Source organism: Lycium barbarum, chromosome 6, assembly GCF_019175385.1.
Source record: "Lycium barbarum isolate Lr01 chromosome 6, ASM1917538v2, whole genome shotgun sequence".
In the NCBI taxonomy this organism is placed as follows: domain Eukaryota; kingdom Viridiplantae; phylum Streptophyta; class Magnoliopsida; order Solanales; family Solanaceae; genus Lycium; species Lycium barbarum.
Genome location: NC_083342.1, coordinates 136,272,363 through 136,293,492, shown reverse-complemented (window position 1 = coordinate 136,293,492; position 21,130 = coordinate 136,272,363). Strand labels below are relative to the sequence as shown.

General features: G+C 32.8%; 2 protein-coding genes across 3 annotated transcripts; both read left to right on the top strand.

The window, feature by feature from the left end:
* Nucleotides 1-12,036: 12,036 nt before the first annotated feature.
* Nucleotides 12,037-18,426, top strand: LOC132599353 (probable polyamine transporter At1g31830). Of its 2 annotated transcripts, none has more exons than XM_060312682.1 (2): nucleotides 12,037-12,333; nucleotides 16,850-18,426. In XM_060312682.1, the coding sequence occupies exon 2, from the start codon at nucleotides 16,886-16,888 to the stop codon at nucleotides 18,281-18,283; it is 1,398 nt and encodes a 465-aa protein (XP_060168665.1). In that variant the 5' UTR covers nucleotides 12,037-12,333; nucleotides 16,850-16,885; the 3' UTR covers nucleotides 18,284-18,426. The 2 variants fall into 2 exon arrangements, with proteins under 2 accessions (XP_060168665.1, XP_060168664.1); XM_060312681.1 differs by lacking the exon at nucleotides 12,037-12,333 and adding an exon at nucleotides 15,222-15,682.
* An 842-nt stretch (nucleotides 18,427-19,268) lies between these two features.
* LOC132644752 (serine/threonine protein phosphatase 2A 57 kDa regulatory subunit B' beta isoform-like) lies at nucleotides 19,269-21,011 on the top strand. Its single transcript, XM_060361358.1, has 2 exons — nucleotides 19,269-20,339; nucleotides 20,693-21,011. Exons 1-2 carry the CDS (start codon nucleotides 19,269-19,271, stop codon nucleotides 20,987-20,989), a joined length of 1,368 nt encoding a protein of 455 aa, XP_060217341.1. The 3' UTR covers nucleotides 20,990-21,011.
* Nucleotides 21,012-21,130: the final 119 nt, after the last annotated feature.

The window sequence follows — 21,130 nt, the reverse complement described above, 5'->3', positions numbered from 1 at the left end:
ACACTTAGGGTCATTTGGTTGCTGGTTAGAAGCTGATGCATGTATTCATATACTAAACTCTGCATAACTACTAATACCATGTTTGGTAGCATTTTTTGCTCTATATAAAATTCAATACACCTAATACAGTATTTGGTTAGCAATTAAAAATCCCGCATAACTAAAACCGGTATGAGTTATGAGTCATAACTTCTATTTGTTGCTTTCTAAAACATGTCTGCCGAAACTGGGAAATGGGAAGATGTCCAATAAAATTGAATCATCTTTTATGGACTGCAAACTGCAAAGGACTAATTAAAAAGAACCTCTTGTGTAGCACAAATCCTTGTCCTCTTGAGTATGCTCAAGGAAAATATATATAATTGCATAGTTCTTTTTCTTTTTTTCTAAGCACATATACAACGTAACATCAATCAATTCAAGCCACAAGATAGGAAGAGGAGCCAATGTTCCCATGTTCCATGTTGTGTAAGATTCCCTCTCCTGTGATTAACATCAACATGGGTCGAATAGCGATATAGGTACGTAGTATATAATGTTCAACTGAGCATAGTATTTTCTACACAAAGCATATATATATAGCATTTTCAACCGATATATGTGTGTGCGCGCATGAAAAATCACTAAAATTATAATGAACTCATAATTTTAAAACTGTAGTGGGTTTAGTAACAGAAACCAAAGAGTTGAACACGTCAAATTTAAATCTTGAATTCGAAATAAAGAAAAATATCAATTAGAGATATAATAGTAGCTAGCCAGTAAGGATCCAAAGATGTATTACTATGTTAGGATTAAGGAATAAGGTTGGTGTGAGAAGAAGATTCATATGTAAACGACTCTATCAAAAAAGAGACATTGTCTTCAGATGATACAATTGGTTTTTGCTACTAATTCTATCTTGGCATTTTGCATTATTTTGGCCATAAGGGACCATGCATTTTTGTCGTTGAACATATAAGAACGGACCCATTGGGCAGAATTCCTGGTTAATTAGTAGCAATGCATCCAAGTGGGTCACCATCAAAAGGCCAAAGTTAATTTGTTTGATTAGACATATTGATGTAGCTAATAACTGAAATGACTTGAGTTAGATCAATGGCAACATTACTTCTTGTCTTTCTATCCTTTTTATTTTAATAGAAACATTCATTATGGATATATTTGATTAGTTATTGATACAGATGCAAAACCAATTTGTGACCAACATTTTAGTAGAGAATGCAGCCAAATGAAAGTATTATAGTATTGATACTGCTGTTAGTGGCTAATTGCGACGCGATTTATAGGATTTGAAGAGAATACCGATTCATTTCGTTATTGCTACTATTTCTTTTATTTTATTTTCATTTTTTCAGGTGAAATGGGAAACTCCACCAGTGTGAGCTTGCTCAGTATTGCCGACTCCAATTCCATATAAAGAAGAGGGTTGTGGTAGGTTGACAGCTAACGTAAGGCTAGTCAATTTATATGAATCTAGAGCCTGTTTGGAAGGGCTTATGAGCCCGTTTGGATTGACTTATAAGTTGTTTATAAGTTGCTTATAAGTTGTTTTTAGCTTTTTTGAGTGTTTGGCTGGCCAGCTTAAAGTCATTTTGTGCTTAAAATAAGCTCAAAAAAATAATTGGGCTCATTTGACTTGCTTATCTAAAGTAGCTTATAAGCTGAAAACAGCTTATAAGCCAAAAAAAATAAGTTAGACTACCCCAACTTATTTTTTTTAGCTTATAAGTTGCAAACAGCTTATAGGCATAAGCCTATCCAAACAGGCTCTATGTCTATAAGCTGCAAACAGCTTATAAGCTAAAAAAATAAGTTGAGGTAGTCTAACTTATTTTTTTTGGCTTATAAGTTGTTTTGAGCTTATAAACTGCTTTAGATAAGCTAAGTCAAATGGGCTCAATTATTTTTTTGAGCTTATTTTAAGCACAAAATGACTTTAAGCTGGTCAGTCAAACAATCAAAAAAGCTTAAAACAGCTTCTAAGCAACTTATAAGCCAATCCAAACGGGCTCCTAGTCAATTTATATGAATCGTCATGAAACAGAATATATTGTCCCTCAAATTAGGGAGTGGGATCATAGAACTTTATGTTAAAGAAAATACAAATAATTGTGACATGGATAGTACATTTATTAGTAAATTACAGCAAGAATGGTGCATGTTGCTTCGTCTTTGTAGTAGAATTATGTATCACATCATTAATAGACAAATTTGACAAAAAAAAAAAAAAAAGCCCATTTAATTGTGAAGAAGAGAAAATTGAAGGTTAATAACTGGCTAGAGCTGGGTTCCTACTTCCAGGCTGGCCATTTTCTCTTCCATTTCTATTCTTTGGCCACAAATTACAGCTAGGCTGGTTGCGTTCTATTGCAGGAGAACCAAGATTTTGCATATTAAAGGAACTTTAATTAACATAGGTTTGCATTTATTATGGTTTATAAACAGATTTATAAAAAAGAGAAGACTCAAGATTGAAGGATACAAAATGTATTTAAACCAAAAAGAGAAATATTTAGCTTTATAGTCATCCCAACCCTTATTTTATCCGGCTTGCCCGCACTTTGACTATTTCACTAGGTGTCTCTTACTTCTCACCAACATAGATACCGGATAACATAAGCCACCGAAACTAGGCAGGTTAAAGAAATCACCTAATGCGTTTTTTTATTTTATTTTGGCTGGAATTTGGGTCATGATTTTAAGGTTTACATCCACCATATTAACTTATAGCCCACACCCTTACTGTGCCACAAAATTATTACAGTCCCACCAAACACGACATGTACACATAGGAGAAGAAGGCACTAGATCAGGAGAAATTCAAAATTTTAAGTTAGTGAGCACGAGTAACATCACATTTAGTGTTATTTTTGTGATAATGAATATGAACATAGAATATTTTAAATACGTTCAGACAGAAGATTACGTCTGCAATGGAGTTATCATTGCAGCATTGAATGTTCCAAAGTAAAATTGGAAAATGATAATTTAACTTATCCAAACATAAGCAACATTGCTACTTTTGAATACTAATACACATGGAGTGCCCAAAACCCCTTTGTAGTTTAACAAAGAGAAAACATTAATGTCCAAACTGGAACTTAATTGCTAAGATAGAGTTGATGACACGAAAGCAAGAAATAATATTATTATGTCACGAAATCTCTGTGTAGTAGTAACATAATGTACTGTCATTGTCCCAAACATATTTTATCATATTAATGTAACGAACAACCTATTTGTTCAGCTGAAGAAGAAAACTGAAACCTACTTCTGTCAGTTTTCTGTTCGGATTACAGCCTCAAACCAGATAAGAACACTTGGCTATCCCAAAAAAATTTAATACCTAATCGATATCTACAAAAATTATGGAAGTATAAATCAATTTTCTCCTCCTTTTGTCACGAATCATGATGACAGTCTAGCTAATAAGAAATAAGTACATTATCTGTTTCTCAAAAGAATGACCAAATTTAAAGTGCAAAATCACAATAAATAAGAAACAACGCATCCAAATTTCGACATCAAATATACCATCGAATTTGCTTAGTAAGCACTATAAATTACTCAATTTTTTTGTGGTTGAAAAATTTTCATAAGTATTTGACTAAATCATGAAGGATCAAAGCCTTTGGCACAATTATAAAGTTGCGCCGAATAACAAGGATATCACGAGTTTAAGCTCTGAAATTAAACAACCTTCAACAGAAATGCAAAGTAAGGTTTTGCATATAAGACACATTGTTGGTCCAGCTATCCTCAAACTCCGTACATAGCAAAATCTTAGTGCACCAGACTTCTTTTTATTTAACAAAATCATAATCAAAGATAAATTTATTTGACTTCCGGCATAATAATATTACCATTTACTGTGGGGTAATAATCTTGAACGAAATGTATCTACATATATATCATCATTCGACAATCAATTAATCACGCTTCAATTTCATACTAATTTGGATCTGCTACATAAATAATCTGTATTCATCACTATTCAACTTGCCCGGGAAAATTTAATCCTAGTAAATCAAGTAAACCAGTGCTATGAAGTTTTAGAAAAGAAAAAATTTTAAAGAAGAAGAAGGTATATACATGAAATGAGCACCCTAACAACCAGTCACACAAAAAATGCCGCTTTTTGCTAACTCAAAATCTGTTGTCAGTCAACTGTGTATCTTCTCCATTCGGATAATTCTCCATTCCGGTCACCGGTAGCTTTTGTGACATCAAATTCTGTTGGTTCTTTTAGTCAACTGTATGATCTTCTTCATTCAGATAATTCTCCTTTCCGGATGCCGGTGAAAACAAGCCCCTAAACATAACGGAAATGACATCATTGAAGCAATCAAACATGCCAAAACACTTGTCCTTCACCTTTTCAGAGAAACTCCGATCAACTTCCGGTATCTCCACCGGCTGAAGGTATGCCCATGCCGCGTGCTGTAACAGCGGGTCCTTCATCGGAATCTCTCGCCAGCTGTCCTTCCAGCCGCTTGTCGGTGATAAAATCGCCGGTGGTGATGCTGGCAAGAGATCCTTGAGGCTCGTGTATGTTAGGGACTCGATAGTAACCATTTCTAAGTCGGAAAACTGGAATTGGAGAATGCCTCTGTGTATAGGATCATACATGTACTTAATTAAAGTACTTTCCATATTAGCAAGAGATTATGATTTCCATATAAAACACAATTCTAATTAGGAAAGCAGTTAGAGATGTTTAATGAGAAGATGAGTGTGTATCCAATGGTTTTGTATTTTGGTTGAAGATGAGACATTCTTTTCTGTGGGTTTGAAGACCTGCTTTATATAAATGAGAAAAATGACAGAAAGCCCAAAATATTTGAACTTATCAATTTACTCTTCCTTACTCTTTTTTATTTATTCATATTATTGGTGTCAGCAAATCAGTATTTTATTTGCTCTTATAGCAAAGCGATTTCAAATATGAAAGGGGTAGACTCTACGTATTTGAAATTTTTCAAAAAATATCTAAATTCAATCCTTAACTTTTGATTAAGATTCAAAATTACTCTTAATTGAAATTCATTAAAATGAGGAGCAAAACATGATGAGTAGATTCAAATCGGATTATAACATATTTCAATTGATCACCTAAACATATGATAAAATTTTCTTTTCTATCAGACACTTTCAACGTAATGTCTGAAAAAGTTTATGTGTGTTTTGTTAGACAATTCCCTTCTACGATTATATTAGACACTTTTGATGTGCGTATACTTAGGTCATGTCTATTACGTGGATACGTTAACAATTTAAAACATTTCACCTCTTTTAATTATATATATCAGTCTCAACTAGAATAGACCTAAAATTTTATGGCTTATTGAAGTTGATGCGTATAATTAAAGGAAGTAACATATTTTAAGTGATTAACTTATCCACGTAATAGACAACCGAAAATGCGCACATCAAAAGCTTATAATATAAACACTTTAGAATGTGTTCAAGTGATCAACTAAAACAACCATAATTTAAATATTTAAGTAAATTATAATGACAAGTCTAAATATTCCGCCAAAAGATTAAAATTAATGAGAAACGAGTAAGGGAAGTGACGTAGCATAGTGTTTTAGGTGTGACTGTGTGGAAGAACGCGGGATCCACGCGCAATGTGAAATGGGTTTAGAGAGGACAGGTGGCGAGTGAGAGCACGCCGTGACCGATGGAGTAAATTCTTGTCCTTGCTGGCAATTATGCCACGTCAACTACCTGTCACCAGGAGGATCTTGCTAAATTGGTTCACAAATTTAGACCTCTTTTCTTTAAGCAAGTAATTTGATTAAGTTAATTATTTATCTATTTTATGACCATAGAAGTTACAGGTGTGGATAACTAATTAGGGAAATGGATAAATGAGCTGAGCGGGATCGGTGTCAATAATTATGGGTGGCAGAACCAAACCCAACCCGCACAACCTGTCCGGTGTTTCTATGGGTTGGATCATGACCCGATTGTTATGTTGACCCAATGGGTTGAACCCAAAATGACTCTTCAGTCAATCGGGTCAAAACGGGTCAAAATAGTGTAACTCACCCGGTCATAATGTAACCCAACCTAAACGAGCAAGAATATTGAAAAAAAAAATGAAAAAAAAAAGACTATACTTTTGAAATCTAATAGAAGAATATTCATATTAATATTATAAAAATATTAAATTGGTCCGCGACGAGGTATATGTTAAGACATTACTTGAGCAAATATTCTAGAATGACCGGAGCATGTTAAACTTATGTAAATTTTACTTGACATAGCTTACTATGTTACATATTTATGGAGCATAACTATACTTTTTAATAATTAAGTTTAGTAGCTATAATATTATATTTTTACAACTTATAGTTGCCCACTTTTCTACCAATTAACTTACCACTCTCCACACCCCTATTTTTTAGCTGCACACTTTCTTTCTCTTCCCTTTTCCTAAATATACGTTTCTAACTCTCATCTCCCCTAATTTCGTGCTTTTCAAATCAGTTTCTGATTTCTTTCACTTCCTTTTTTTTACTCTGTATTAACTGCTCATTAATTTCTCTCTTTTCCTTTTTAATCTAAAATTTTTCGCTCCCTCTCCTAATCTACTTCTGCTCAACATAAACCCTACTCGCCTCCCTCATTGCAGACCTTCCAATTTTGGTGTTGTCGATTCTCTTCTGGTATGGCGTTTTGCTCTTCTTCATTATTTACTTACATATCCTGTTTCATATTGAAATATTAGGGTACTATTGGCTCTATGATGTGAAGGATTATATTGCTATTAATTTGAAAAATTTTCTTCTTACAAAATTGATTGATTGCATATTAGAGTATTATGGGTTGCTGCTTAATTTGGGTCTAATTGGTATTTACTCAAATACACAGTAAGATTTGTAGTACATAACTGAATTTGATGATGAGTTACTGTTTAAATTGAGTTTAATTGGTAAAAATCAAAAGCATTGGAGTTTAATTGCAAGGCTTTTCCAAATTTGTTTGTTTTGGAGATTCCAGTTTTCAGGTCAGGTAGTGAAAAAGGAACTCACATCCGAAGATTATAGAAATTTTTGGGTTCAAACACATAAATGCTGGAGATCTGTTGAGGAAGGAGATGTATTTTCACTTCACCAGATATGTGTTTTACTTGCATTTTAAGTATATTTTTATCGTATTTTTCGATGAACTTCAGTTAATTCCCGTTTTTTCAATTCACCAGATCTATATTTTGCATACATTTTAAGTATATTTTTGTCGTATTTTTTATTATTTCAATTAGTTTGTGTTTTGAACTTCAGTTTATTCCTGTTTTTCAATTCACCAGATCTGTATTTTGCGTACATTTTAAGTATATTTTTGTCATATTTTTTATTATTTCAATTAGTGTGTGTTTTTAACTGTGTGTTATATATTTTTTCTACCTAATTTGTTCCTTGTAAATTTATGCAATTTTGAATTTGTGTTTACTTTTTATCAAAGTATATTTTGTAGTATATATTCAGTGTATTTGAAGTGTATTTTTACAGCACAGTCACACACTGTTGTGCATTTGACATTGATATATTTGCATTATATTTATAGTATATTTTCAGTATATCTTGAATGTGTTGTTATTTATTCTGGTTAGTTTGTTATTTTGTTATTTTTTCATGTTTTGTTAATGTACAGTTTCAGTATATCTTGACGCATTCCAGCTGAAATTGATGCAAAGTTTCTCCGTATGAGATATGACGCAAATCGACAAGGCAACCCTGAATGCATTTATTGATAACGAGCAACCACCAATACCTGTCAAGGCTACCGGTGATTATGATGCAATGATTTTAGTAGATGTTCAGGAGTAGATTTGTAGACAGAACAGTTTATGTTTTAAGTTGTTTTTTTTTTCTCCACTTTTTTTTTGATGTATAACATCACTGTTGCGACATTATTTTTATGAAAATTTTAGAAAAACTTTTATGTATTTTGGTAATGATCCCACTTGTTGTATAGTCTAATCGTAGATTTGAATTCTGTTTTTATTGCATTTATATTTTTCTTGTATAGTTACTGCTAAAAAATTACAAAGTGCATTTCAATATCAAGTTTGTATTTCCTACATGTTTTCACTATATTTTATTGATGAACCAGGAAGAGTTCTATGCATTTTCTCTATATATTCATGGTACACTTGAATTCATTATTGAACCATAAAATCCATTTTTCTGTACAATATACTTCAAAAATTAGAGAACAATTTTAATACTTCTAAAAATACATACAAAATACACGTGAAATATATTGTAAATATACTCATTACGATTCAAATCTTACGGATCAAATAGAATACACTCAAAAATACAATCATAATACAGATAAAATACAGTGAATCAAAAGCCACCCTTAGGGATTAAAGTTTTTTTATGGAGTCAAGTTTTCCCATCTTATTAAGTTACTAAATAATATTCAATATTAGCTTATTTCACTCAATAACTAATATTTTTTGTAACGAACATTTTGATCTTTAATAATGTAATTTCATTGAATATTTTTAATAACGAACACAAAACCGATGGTCATAGCATCAGGAGACAATCTCAACTTGTCACTATGCAATTCAGTATGGAACATTAAAAAGAGATTTTTTTTAGTTATATTTTGGGAAAAAATATGAAGAGAGTTTTTGAATTCAAATTTTATATGAATGATTAGATGTTGAATGAGATATGTGATTAGATATGGAAGAGAATGAGATTTGCGTGATTTATGGAACATTAAAAACAGATTTCTGTTTAGTTTGAAAAAGATTTTTTTTCCTTAAATAGAGACATTATTTGCTCAACAGTTCCGTGTATTTAGTCTGTATTTTGGCTATATTTATGTGACGCGTCCAGGATCTGAATATAGGAAAAACCAGCTACGAATTGTAAATAATGAACTTTTAGTTATAGCTTGTTAGAAGCAGTTAAAAGGTAGCTATTTGTGAAAATTTTACTTCACTTATCATGATTTTGATTTTCTAACTACGACCACATGCTAAAGTCTAGAGTTTGATGTTAGTAAAAATAGGACATCTATGTCCAATAAACAACCTGATATCTGTGCTAATATATACATTAAGAGCAGTCTATAATATGGCCCTTTTCCTTATTCTATTTAATTTTTTCTTCACCTTTTTTTTCGTTTATAATGGGGAAGACATATAGCAGACAAATACTTTTCAGCTATACTGAACCTTAGCGTGTGCCATTTATAAAAGCTGCGATATGTTTAAAGAGGGTAGAGGTTGGGTTAGGTTATGATCCGTTGGTTGATCCATCTTAACCCAACCCATTTTGACCCAAGAAAATTTGGGCAGGTTAGGTCTTGACCCAATAATTAATGTGACTCGTTTTAACCCGCCCTAATTTGACCCAATCCGCCCATTTGTCACTTCTATCAATAATTCAATCCAACCGATCATTTAAGAATATACTATACGGATTTTCGTAAAATGATTTTCATTACATTATTATTAAAAAGTCATATTCATCATTGATTACTAGAATGATTCGCTTGTATTATTATTAAGCAATTACAACTTTAATTCAACACAAAATAAACAATTTTGTATTAAAAGAAAACATATGATCGAGTAGTACTTCTTTAGAAGTATGACTAGATATTTTACACCGTCACTAGGTGCATCATTTGAAAGCTCTGATTTTGTTGGTATTGTTCGTCGAATATAGATTAAGGCAAATCCAATATTAAAATTAGATGGATATATATAAAAAACAGAAAGAATATAATCAATTATGTGAGTAAGTAATGCAAAATTAAGTGGAAATATAAAAAGAACAGAAAGATATAATCAATTATGTGAATAAGAAGTGCTTAATCTATGTGATTCCAATTCGACTCTTGAAAAACCCCTTGATTCCAGTATTTTTGCTTTATTTATTATCTCCTGTCTCTGATAATCCTGGTTATCTAGCGGTGGAGTAAAAATTTCATTATAAAGAGCATCTCTTCAAATGCATAAAAAATAATTTTATCTCTTCAACCCAGAATACAAAACCATGGATACACGCTCGTCTACATCTCTAACTCCTTTCCTAACTAGAATTGAGTTTTATTATGGAAATCATAATCTCTTGCTAATATGAAAGGTACTTTAATTAAGTATATGTATGATCCTAATATGAATGACTCAAATGTAAGACCACTAAAACATCTGCGTTAGGCCCATATTAGTTAGAGGCCCCTAATAACTTTGTTATTTTTGTATAACTAGTCATTCGTACGTATTTATAGATTATAGTTATAGCCCTAATAAGACACGTGATACTAACATTTTACATATAGGACTATAACTATAATCTATAAATACGTACGAATGACTAGTTATACAAAAATAACAAAGTTATTAGGGGCCTCTAACTATAATGAAATTAAATATAAATATATATAATATAAAAAGGTTATTACATAAATAAAAGTTTAAAAATAAATAGACACTGCATAGGAGGGTTGAATGTCTATTCTTTAAAGTTGATGCTGCGGGTGGGGTGTGGGGGCGGGGGGAGTGGTGAAGATGAATTTAATACGATACCAAATTTTGGTAAATGATTTGTATAATAGAAATTAGACATTTTTTAATTGACCTAATTGTGGCAGTTTCTCTTTGATATCAAATTGATTCGGATAATTTTTGTTGCATTATCATCAAATAGTCACATAGAAATGTTGTATTACTGGAATATAATGTCTCATTTTGTTATATTAAACAATTAAAAAAAACTTTAATTTAAAACAAAAATATACAATTTTGTGATAAAAACAACATATGAGGTGTACTTCTTTCAAAGTTATGGTAGATGTATATCCCTCCACCCCCATCCTTAACGAGAGTTTCTGATTTCGAGTCCTGAAAATGAAAAAAATCTTGGTAGAATTTTTTTTTCCCCTTTAATGATCTTTAAAGGACACAAATTCAAATTAATCGAGGTATTAAAATAGATACGAGACACCCGATGAAAATCAAAAAATATATTTTTTTAATAGATGTGTTATATATGAACTTATGACTACCAAGGTACATTATTTGAAAGCTTTGATTATTGTTGGTAGTGCTCCTAGAATATAGATGAAGGCAAATCAAAATTAAAATTAGGTGGATATCTAAAAGAAGAATTATAAAGAATCAACTAAGTAAGCAAGTAATGATTCCTTTCATGCGATTCCGCTTTGAATCCTAAAATAAAACCCTGATTCCAGTATTTTGACCTTTTGTGTCCAGTAGTCCTTGTTATCAGTCTCAACAATATTAATCTTGTCAAGAAAATGGGGTTATGTTTGTGAAGGACCAAGTCTCTTCTCATTAAGTCTTATCTTTATTTCCTCAATTACACATCTGAATGAGTAACATTTGTCGTATTTAAATTTTAAGGCCCTAGATTAAATCATAAGGAAATATATTGACGAAAACAACTCTCCACTTTTGGTTAGAAATCAACTGGTTAGAAATCTCTCTTCCACAAATTTTAAAAACTCATTAATATCAGTACTTTCATTTAATATTTTTCCAATCTACAAATTTGTATTATGTTTTATGTTAATAGTTAAAAAATCTATTAAGTTGGTTTGATTTTTGTTCTAACTAAAAATCAAACCATGAGCACCAAAAGTCCAGAGTTCGAATTTTCAGAATGAAATTGCCTTTAGTAGGGAATATTTTATCACAAAATGGACGTCCCAGGCTCCCAGCGCGAATCAGATTAATCAAGCTCCAAAACGCTTGTCCAATCCTATCAATTAAATAAGTGGTAGCTAGGCGTGCTTTTCGTCTATGAGCATGATTCTATCCAGGGGTTTGGAAATCATCTCCCCATTGAATCAAGCAACAGAAACCAAGCAAAGGAATCACATCTGAGCTAACTATAACTAATTTATCCCCGTGAACAAATTCGTTTGTTTCCTCACCTAACGTTACGTTAGATAACTACAAGTACTACTCAATAAATGTTGGAATTGGTTGATACTTCATTTCATTTTGGACCACTGATTGAACTATCGAGGTCCCAGTCCCTAGTGATAAAATGTTAATCTTTGTCAACCATATGATTCTAAATTTCAACATGTGCTGATTCTCCAAATCTTCATATCACTAATTCGGGAATCTGAGACAGTGATACATTAACGCCCACGCCGATAACTGACACGTGTCCCGACACTTAATCACAACCGTCTATACTACACGAGAATCACGACCCCCTCGTGCTAATTCAGACATGATAAATTCTTCTACTTCTTCTTCAATTATTATCAGTTCTCACTTATGAACAGTTGACTTGCTCTGCTTGTGTGTGCATCTTGTAGGTAAAATTTTCATCATTTTCTCTGTTATTCTCATTTGCTCAACTGTTAAATTTATACATAATTTTGATGCTCTGTTTCCATTTTTTTTTTTTTTTTTTTTGTCGATTTTGTGATTGTACGGGGTTTTTTTACGAGCATGCTTGTTAGCTCTATGATTTAAACAAGCTTTTGAGCTATCTAACTTACTTTTAACTTTGTACCGACGATGAATTAGTAATTGATAACTTGGAAAACATAGTACTAAGTGATTTAATTAGTTAAACTACACTGATAAGTGATAACATTATAGCTTCTTGCATTATAAATATAACTTTAAACTTTTCTTTGATTTGATTTATTTATACTGTTTGATTAGGCATAAGATGGAAAAAGTATAACGAGCTTAGATAGTATCGTCGCAGAGTATTAGTGTACAAAAGTAGAGGCGGATCTAGAATTTTAATTTTTAAATTCCTATAGCGATCTCAAATTAATATACAGTAATAATTATGTTTACAGCTAAATATTTATAGATATTTTTTGAATTATTTAATACATAAATAAAATTTATATAAAAGTTATTGGGTTCACGTGAAGCGTAGCTTACTCGTTAAACCCTCCTCTGCAGAAGAAAGGGAAATGACAATTGCAAAATAAAAAATAAAAAAATAAATAGGGGTAGTGTGATTATTATTTTGTTAGCTTGATAAACGTGGTAGGCACTATCAAGAGTGCAAGGGAAGACTATTATATTATTTATTTTTCCTTTTTATTGGTCTAACTCTTTATATTTCTACTGTAAGATCTGTATTAGGTGAAGTATTTAGAAGTTATTTAATTCGCTGATAACTTATATAATGGATTAAAATAATATACACTGAATTAACTTTATTTGTTATCATTTGTTTAGTCCATCATGTAAAACAAAAATATTACGATGTATAATCCAAAATATTTGTTTGGTATAAAGATTTGTCACTTTTATCTGTATTGCCTATTATTTAGTGTTTTTTTCATCTTATATGATTGACAATATTTAACATAGTATAAATTAGAAATCAGTTGAGGTACACTGAAGCATGAGATAAATTGATAAATGAATTATGATCTCTATTCTCTTCATGGAAAATTTTCTTTTAAATTTCTCTTTTCCCAGTTGAGTTATGTACTTACAGCATATTTCCCCCAGAGATTACAAAGACACTCATAATTTTGATACTCTATACAGAAACAACGAGTTCCAACCATTATTTTAAAAGGCAGTGTCAGGACTCGCCTCGGGGCAGGGCAGTGGCAAAACGCCCTGGGGCTAACGTGCGGGGCTTAGTTCCTATGAGGCTTACGCCCTAAGCGCCCAACCGTGCGCCCTAAACACGCCTAACGCCCAAGGCTCGCCTAACAGTTCTTACACAAATTATATTTTAAATTCCTTAATTAAAATCATTCACCCTCATAATTGTTTAACAAAATAATGATACTTAATAGTTTTTCATCTATAGAAATAAAAGATTGGGTGTAACTCATATAACAAGTCGTAGTATTGGATATTTACTATTTGAGAACGTCGTGAGGGTGAATATCACTTAATTTAAAAAAAAAAAAAAAACATAGCGGAATTGTACATTTTCACTTGTCATTGGTCATAAGTCCTATGTATCAGAATTATCATGTAATTTTATTTTTTGTTCATGAAGAAGTTATGTTTTAATTGTAATATTGATAAATTTTATTGATTATTTGCTTATAGGGAGATAAAATGAATAGTATGATAGTAATAGTGTTTTAAGAAACTGTGTTTTTTTCCGTGTTTGAAAGTTAAAATGTTAGAATTGTTTTGCATTTCATAATAGCTTTTATTTCATTGTATTGTTTATACTTGTAAAATTATATTATATATAATTACAAGTTATAAGCGGTGTATAATGGATTGCTTTGATCATTTTTTTGTGAGGATCAAGCGTGCGCGCGCGCTCACACACACACACAAATATATATATATATATATTTCATTTATTTACAGTTTTCTTTTATTTTTTATGTAATTTTACCTATTTAAAAATATTTATTGTAATTATATTATTTTAAGAAATACTAAAAATTAAATACCCATGGGGCTTACGCCCCGTGCCTCGAGGCTTACGCCTCGTCGAGGCATATGTAAAACGCCCCGCCTTATGCCCCCGTCTTTTAAAACACTGGTTCCAACAGAAAAACTGATCAAATGGGGGCAACAGATAATGCTGAATAAAGCAGTTAACGGCTCCGTCTCCGTGAACTGCTTTAGCGCAGTAAATTACTGCGCTAAAGGTAGTTTTGTAACATTTTTTTTTGTTAGGGTATTTTGATCCAAAGTGATTTTTTGGGGGGCATTTTAGTTCCGGATGGGGTTATGTTTGTGAAGGACCAAGTCTCTTCTCATTAAGTCTTATCTTTGTTTCCTCAATTACACATCTGAATGAGTAACATTTGTCGTATTTAAATTTTAAGGGCCTAGATTAAATCACAAGGAAATATATTGACGAAAACAACTCTCCACTTTTGGTTAGAAATCAACTGTTTAGAAATCTCTCTTCCACAAATTTTAAAAACTCATTAATATCAGTACTTTCATTTAATATTTTTCCAATCTACAAATTTGCATTATGTTTTATGTTAATAATTAAAAAATCTATTAAGTTGGTTTGATTTTTGTTCTAACTAAAAATCAAACCATGAGCACCAAAAGTCCAAGAGTTCGAATTTTCAGAATGAAATCGCCTTTAGTAGGGAATATTTTATCACAAAATGGACGTCCTAGCGCGAATCAGATTAATCAAGCTCCAAAACGCTTGTCCAATCCTATCAATTAAATAAGTGGTAGCAAGGCGTGCTTTTCGTCTATGAGCATGATTCTATCCAGGGGTTTGGAAATCATCTCCCCATTGAATCAAGCAACCGAAACCAAGCAAAGGAATCACATCTAAGCTAACTATAACTCATTTATCCCTGTGAACAAATTCGTTCGTTTCCTCACCTAACGTTACGTTAGATAACTACAAGTAGTACTCAATAAATGTTGGAATTGGTTGATACTTCATTTCATTTTGGACCACTGATTGAACTGTCGAGGCCCCAGTCCCCAGTGATAAAATGTTAATTTTGTCAACCATATGATTCTAAATTTCAACATGTGCTGATTCTCCAAATCTTCATATCACTAATTCGGGAATCTGAGCCGATAACTGACACGTGTCCTGATACTTAATCACAACTGTCTATACTACACGAGAATCACGATCCCCTCGTGCTAATTCAGACATGATAAATGCTTCTACTTCTTCTTCAAATTATTATCAGTTAGACTTGCTCTGCTTGTGTGTGCATCTTGTAGGTAAAAATATTTTTCATCATTTTCTCTGTTATTCTCATTTGCTCAACTGTTAAATTTATACATAATTTTGATGCTCTGTTTCCATTTTCTTATTTATTTATTTTTGTCGATTTTGTGATTGTACGGGTTTTTTTACGAGCATGCTTGTTAGCTCTATGGTTTAAACAAGCTTTTGAGCTATCTAACTTACTTTTAACTTTGTACCGACGATGAAATAGTAATTGATAACTTGGAAAACATAGTGCTAAGTGATTTAATTAGTTAAACTACACTGATAAGTGATAACATTATAGGTTCTTGCATTATAAACATAACTTTAAACTTTTCTTTGATTTGATTTATTTATATTGTTTGATTAGGCATAAGATGGAAAAATATAACGAGCTCAGATAGTATCGTCGCAAAGTATTAGTGTATTAGAATTTGAATTTTTGAATTCCTATAGCAATCTCAAATTAATATACAGTAATAACTATGTTTACAGCTAAATATTTATAGATATTTTTTGAATTATTTAATACATAGATAAAATTTGTGTAAAAATTATTAAGTTCACGTGAAGCCGTAGCTTACATGTTAAACCCGCCTCTGTAGAAGAAAGGGAAAATAACAATTGCAAAATAAAAAATAAATAGGGGTAGTGTGATTAATATTTTTTAGCTTGATAAACGTGGTAGGCACTATCAAGAGTGCAAGGGAAGACTATTATATTATTTATTTTTCCTTTTTATTGGTCTAACTCTTTATATTTCTACTGTAAGATCTGTATTAGGTGAAGTATTTAGAGGTCATTTAATTCGCTGATAACTTATATAATGGATTAAAATAATATACACTGAATTAACTTTATTTGTTATCATTTGTTTAGTCCATCATGTAAAACAAAAATATTACGATGTATAATCCAAAATATTTGTTTGGTATAAAGATTTGTCACTTTTATCTGTATTGCCTATTATTTAGTGTTTTTTTCATCTTATATGATTAACAATATTTAACATGGTACAAATTAGAAATCAGTTGAGGTACACTGAAACATGAGATAAATTGATAAATGAATTATGATCACTTCATGGAAAATTTTTCTTCTCCCAGTTGAGTTATGTAATTACAGAATATTTCCCCCAAAGATCACAAAGGCACTCATCATTTTGCTACTCTATACAGACAGAAAGATTTCCAATACCGCGAAAAACTGATCAAATGGGGGCAGAAAACAATGCTGAATATTCGAGTTTACAAGGAGGAACTAAGAACTTCACTAAGGTTTCATTTGTTCCTCTTACATTCCTTATATTCTACGGTGTCTCTGGTGGACCTTTTGGTGTTGAAGACACTGTCCGTGCGGCCGGTCCGTTTTTAGCACTTCTTGGATTTTTGATCTTTCCTTTTATATGGAGCATTCCGGAGTCCTTAATCACTGCAGAATTATGCACTATGTTCCCCGAAAACGGAGGATATGTTGTTTGGGTATCCACAACTTTAGGCCCTTATTGGGGATTTCAATTAGGATGGGTGAAATGGATGAGTGGTGTTGTTGATAACGCGTTATACCCGGTTTTGTTTTTAGATTACATTAAATCTGCTGTCCCAACATTAGCCAATGGTCTTCCAAGAACAATCGCGATTCTTGTTTTAATTGTAGCACTTACTTATTTGAACTATAGAGGTTTAACTATTGTTGGTTGGGTTGCTACAGTGTTGGCGATTTTTAGTCTTCTTCCTTTTGGAATTATGGGACTTATCGCGCTTCCTAAGTTAGAGCCTTCGAGATGGTTTGTTGTAGATTTGAAAAATGTACAATGGGGATTGTATCTAAATACACTTTTCTGGAATTTGAACTACTGGGATGCAGTGAGTTGTATGTCAGGGGAAGTAGAAAACCCTGGGAAAACACTTCCTAAGGCTATATTCTATGCAGTTCCCTTAGTTGTCTCTGGTTATTTTTTCCCTCTTTTATTTGGCACTGGAGCTGTTCCGCTGCATCGTGAACTTTGGAGTGATGGTTATTTCTCGGATATTGCTAAAATCATTGGAGGAGTATGGTTAAGATTGTGGGTTCAAGGGGCTTCCGCTGTGTCAAATATGGGAATGTTTTTGGCTGAGATGAGTGGTGACTCTTTTCAGCTTTTGGGTATGGCAGAACGCGGGATGCTTCCTGATTTTTTTGCTAAGAGATCGCGTTATGGAACTCCTCTTATTGGAATCTTGTTTTCTGCATCAGGTGTTATACTTCTGTCCTGGCTTAGTTTCCAAGAGATTGTGGCTGCAGAGAACTTTCTGTATTGCTGTGGAATGATTGTGGAATTTATAGCTTTTGTGAAGTTAAGGATAAAATATCCAGCAGCATCAAGACCTTATAAGATTCCACTAGGCACAGTTGGTTCAATTATAATGTGTGTGCCACCAACATTTTTTATTCTTGTGGTTATGGCCTTATGTTCATTTAAGGTCATGATTGTCAGTTTCTTGGCTATTCTTGTTGGGATTATTTTGCAGCCTTGTTTGGTTTATTGTGACAAAAAAAGATGGTTAAGTTTCTCTGTTAGCTCTGATCTTGTTGATCTGCAGTCCAGTTATCATCAAGTTGGTGAGGCCTAAAGTGATGATGGGACTTCTATTTTCTTGATATTAGAAGCATTGAATTTGTTGTATTTTTTCATTTTTGTTGGGATTGGTATTGCATGTTGAGCCCATGGCAATTTTAAACATAGGGTGAGTAATTCACTCTGCCTTGGTTTGTATTCAAGTGTGTGAATCACTATTATTGTGCTATGATTCCTTACTGATAATATTGGAAAAAGGATACCAAATTGTAATTCTGAATAAATTCATGTAAGTTACCTATGCAAAATATTTTAGCACTATTTATATTCTTCTACTAATGTTGCACAATCAAGTTTAAATATAGTCTAGTTTCTACTAGGCCCAACTACGGGACATCGATGGTCTCTTCATGATTTAAAGTGCAATGAAATGCCTTAAAGTTAAATATGCTTCACAATGCATTTGGCTTACAGATTAAATAACTACAGCATGCGGGGACTGAAATGGTTAGACTTATACCCGGAAAAGCTCGCAACATAGGAGCCTATGGTACTATTCTTGTTGATAGATAACATATTGTATTATTTTATTTCATAAATTAAAAAATAATACAAAAAGGAATATCCAACTATGTGCATAGTTTGTTTGATGACTAAAGTAATGAGACATCAGTATCTATGAGAAGCCGATTGATCACAGAAGGGCTGACCACTTATATTCCCAAAAACAAAGTTTACCTCATCTTTAACTATCTGTCATCACTTTAAAACCTCTGAATCATCGGAAATGTCCAAGAGTCTTTCCTCTTAAACATCGTATTTCTTGTTCCGGTTTTGCCCTACACAAGAAAGAATTATCCTAATCTTTGCGTTAAATAAACCAGTAACCATTTACTCCCACCTTCTGCATTTGCCCCAGAAACATCTTTTAGTAGGTACCTACATCGACTCATCTCAATCTTCAAGGAAGAGATCGACAATCCAAAAAATCTTTTATTCTATTCAAAAAGCGTTTTCCATCAGACGATTCGTAAAGGCAAATGGGTGGGTTCAACGGGAACAGCCCAAGAAACTCTCCAAAAGCTTCTCCAAGGATAACATTTAGCCCAAAAAACTCTCCAAGAGCTTCTCCAAGAAAAACAAACACAACTCTAAAACAACTCCTTTTAGATTCCAGGAACATGTCAAATTTTCTTGATTCTGAAACAGAAGAATTGCTCTCTCTAATCTCTTACTGTTCTTTCACCTACACTTTCACTGATCCACAAGAATCTCCTTCACAACAAGATTTAAAAAGGCTAAAACTCATCCAACTCCTTTCTATCATCAAGACTCTCATAAAACCACTTGATGATCAAGTTCTTTCACCCCTTTTCAAAATGTTGTCGTTTAATCTTTTTAGGCCACTCCCTCCACCAATTCACTCTGTTATCTCAATATTACCCGATGACGATGATCTTGTCAGTAATCCTACACCCTCATGGCCACATTTGCAAATCGTTTACGACATTTTCCTCAGGATTGTCATTAGAACAAGTGTTGAATCACTCCGAATTTATATTGATCATTCTTTCCTTCAAAATCTCCTCACGTTATTCCAGTCCGAAGACCAAAGGGAACGCGACAACTTGAAGAATGTGTTCCACAGGATTTATTCCAAATTACATTTCTATAGACCATTCACGAGAAAGGCTATGCATGATGTTTTTTTGCACTATGTTTTTGAGACCGATCAAAGGCACCCTGGAATTGGAGAGCTTCTTGAAATATGGGGCACAATTATTAATGGATTTAGTGTTCCTCTAAAAGAAGAGCATAAACTTTTCTTAGTTAGAGTTCTTGTCCCTTTGCATAAGCCAAAAGGGATGCAGGTTTATCACAGGCAGTTGACCTATTGTGTATCTCAGTTTGTGCAAAAAGAGCCTGAGCTTGGTGAGGTTGTTATTAGAGGAATATTGAAGTACTGGCCAGTTACAAATTGCCAGAAGGAAGTTCTGCTTATTGGTGAATTGGAAGAGCTTGTGGAGACACTAGATCCTCAACTGTACAAGGAACTTGCCCTGCCTTTGTGCACCAAAATTACCAAGTGTTTAAATAGTTGGAACTCTCAGGTAAAACCATTCTCTTCCCTTGTGCTTCCAAGGTGCGTTTGGTACAAAGAAAATCTTCAGAAAATGCGTTATGATGTTTGCTTAACGAGTGGAAAATAGCCCGGAAAACACACTTACTAAAAATTATTATAAATAGTAACAAACCAAATAGTATGCTGATGAGATTTTTGAGTATTAAAGTATGACAATAATGTCTAGATGTTGGTCAAAACAATGGTACGAAGCTCTCCCCAAAATATTGTCTGACCACCAAACACAAGAAAATGACTTATTGCTTACATCATACCAAACATACTTTTGGGATAACGGTTATGTAGGAGATGATTTTGGAGTGCTAATGGTTCTGATTTTAGGTTGCGGAGCGCGCATTGTATGTGTGGAACAATGAGCAATTTTGGAAGATGGCATCACAGGCAATGGAAGAGGTGTTCCCAGTTCTAGTTGAAGGGATGGAGAAGAATCTGGAGGGGCATTGGAGCAAAAGTGTTCGACAATTGACAGAAAATGTGAAGGGAATGCTGGAAGCTGTAGCACCATTTCTCTATTCCAAGTGCCTTCTACAGCTAGAAATTCAAGAAGCTGTTGAACGCATAGAAGAGTTGAGAAGAAACGAAATTTGGGAAAAGATTGAAAATGCAGCAAAATATTAAAAGAGAAAATACCGTAAGCACATTTGAGCGTCAACAATTGAATATCCTAGGAAATATAATCAATCTTATGTGAGTATTTGCCGTTTCAATCGATGTGCTCATGAAGCTGTCTATGGCTAAAACATTTTCCAACATGGAGAC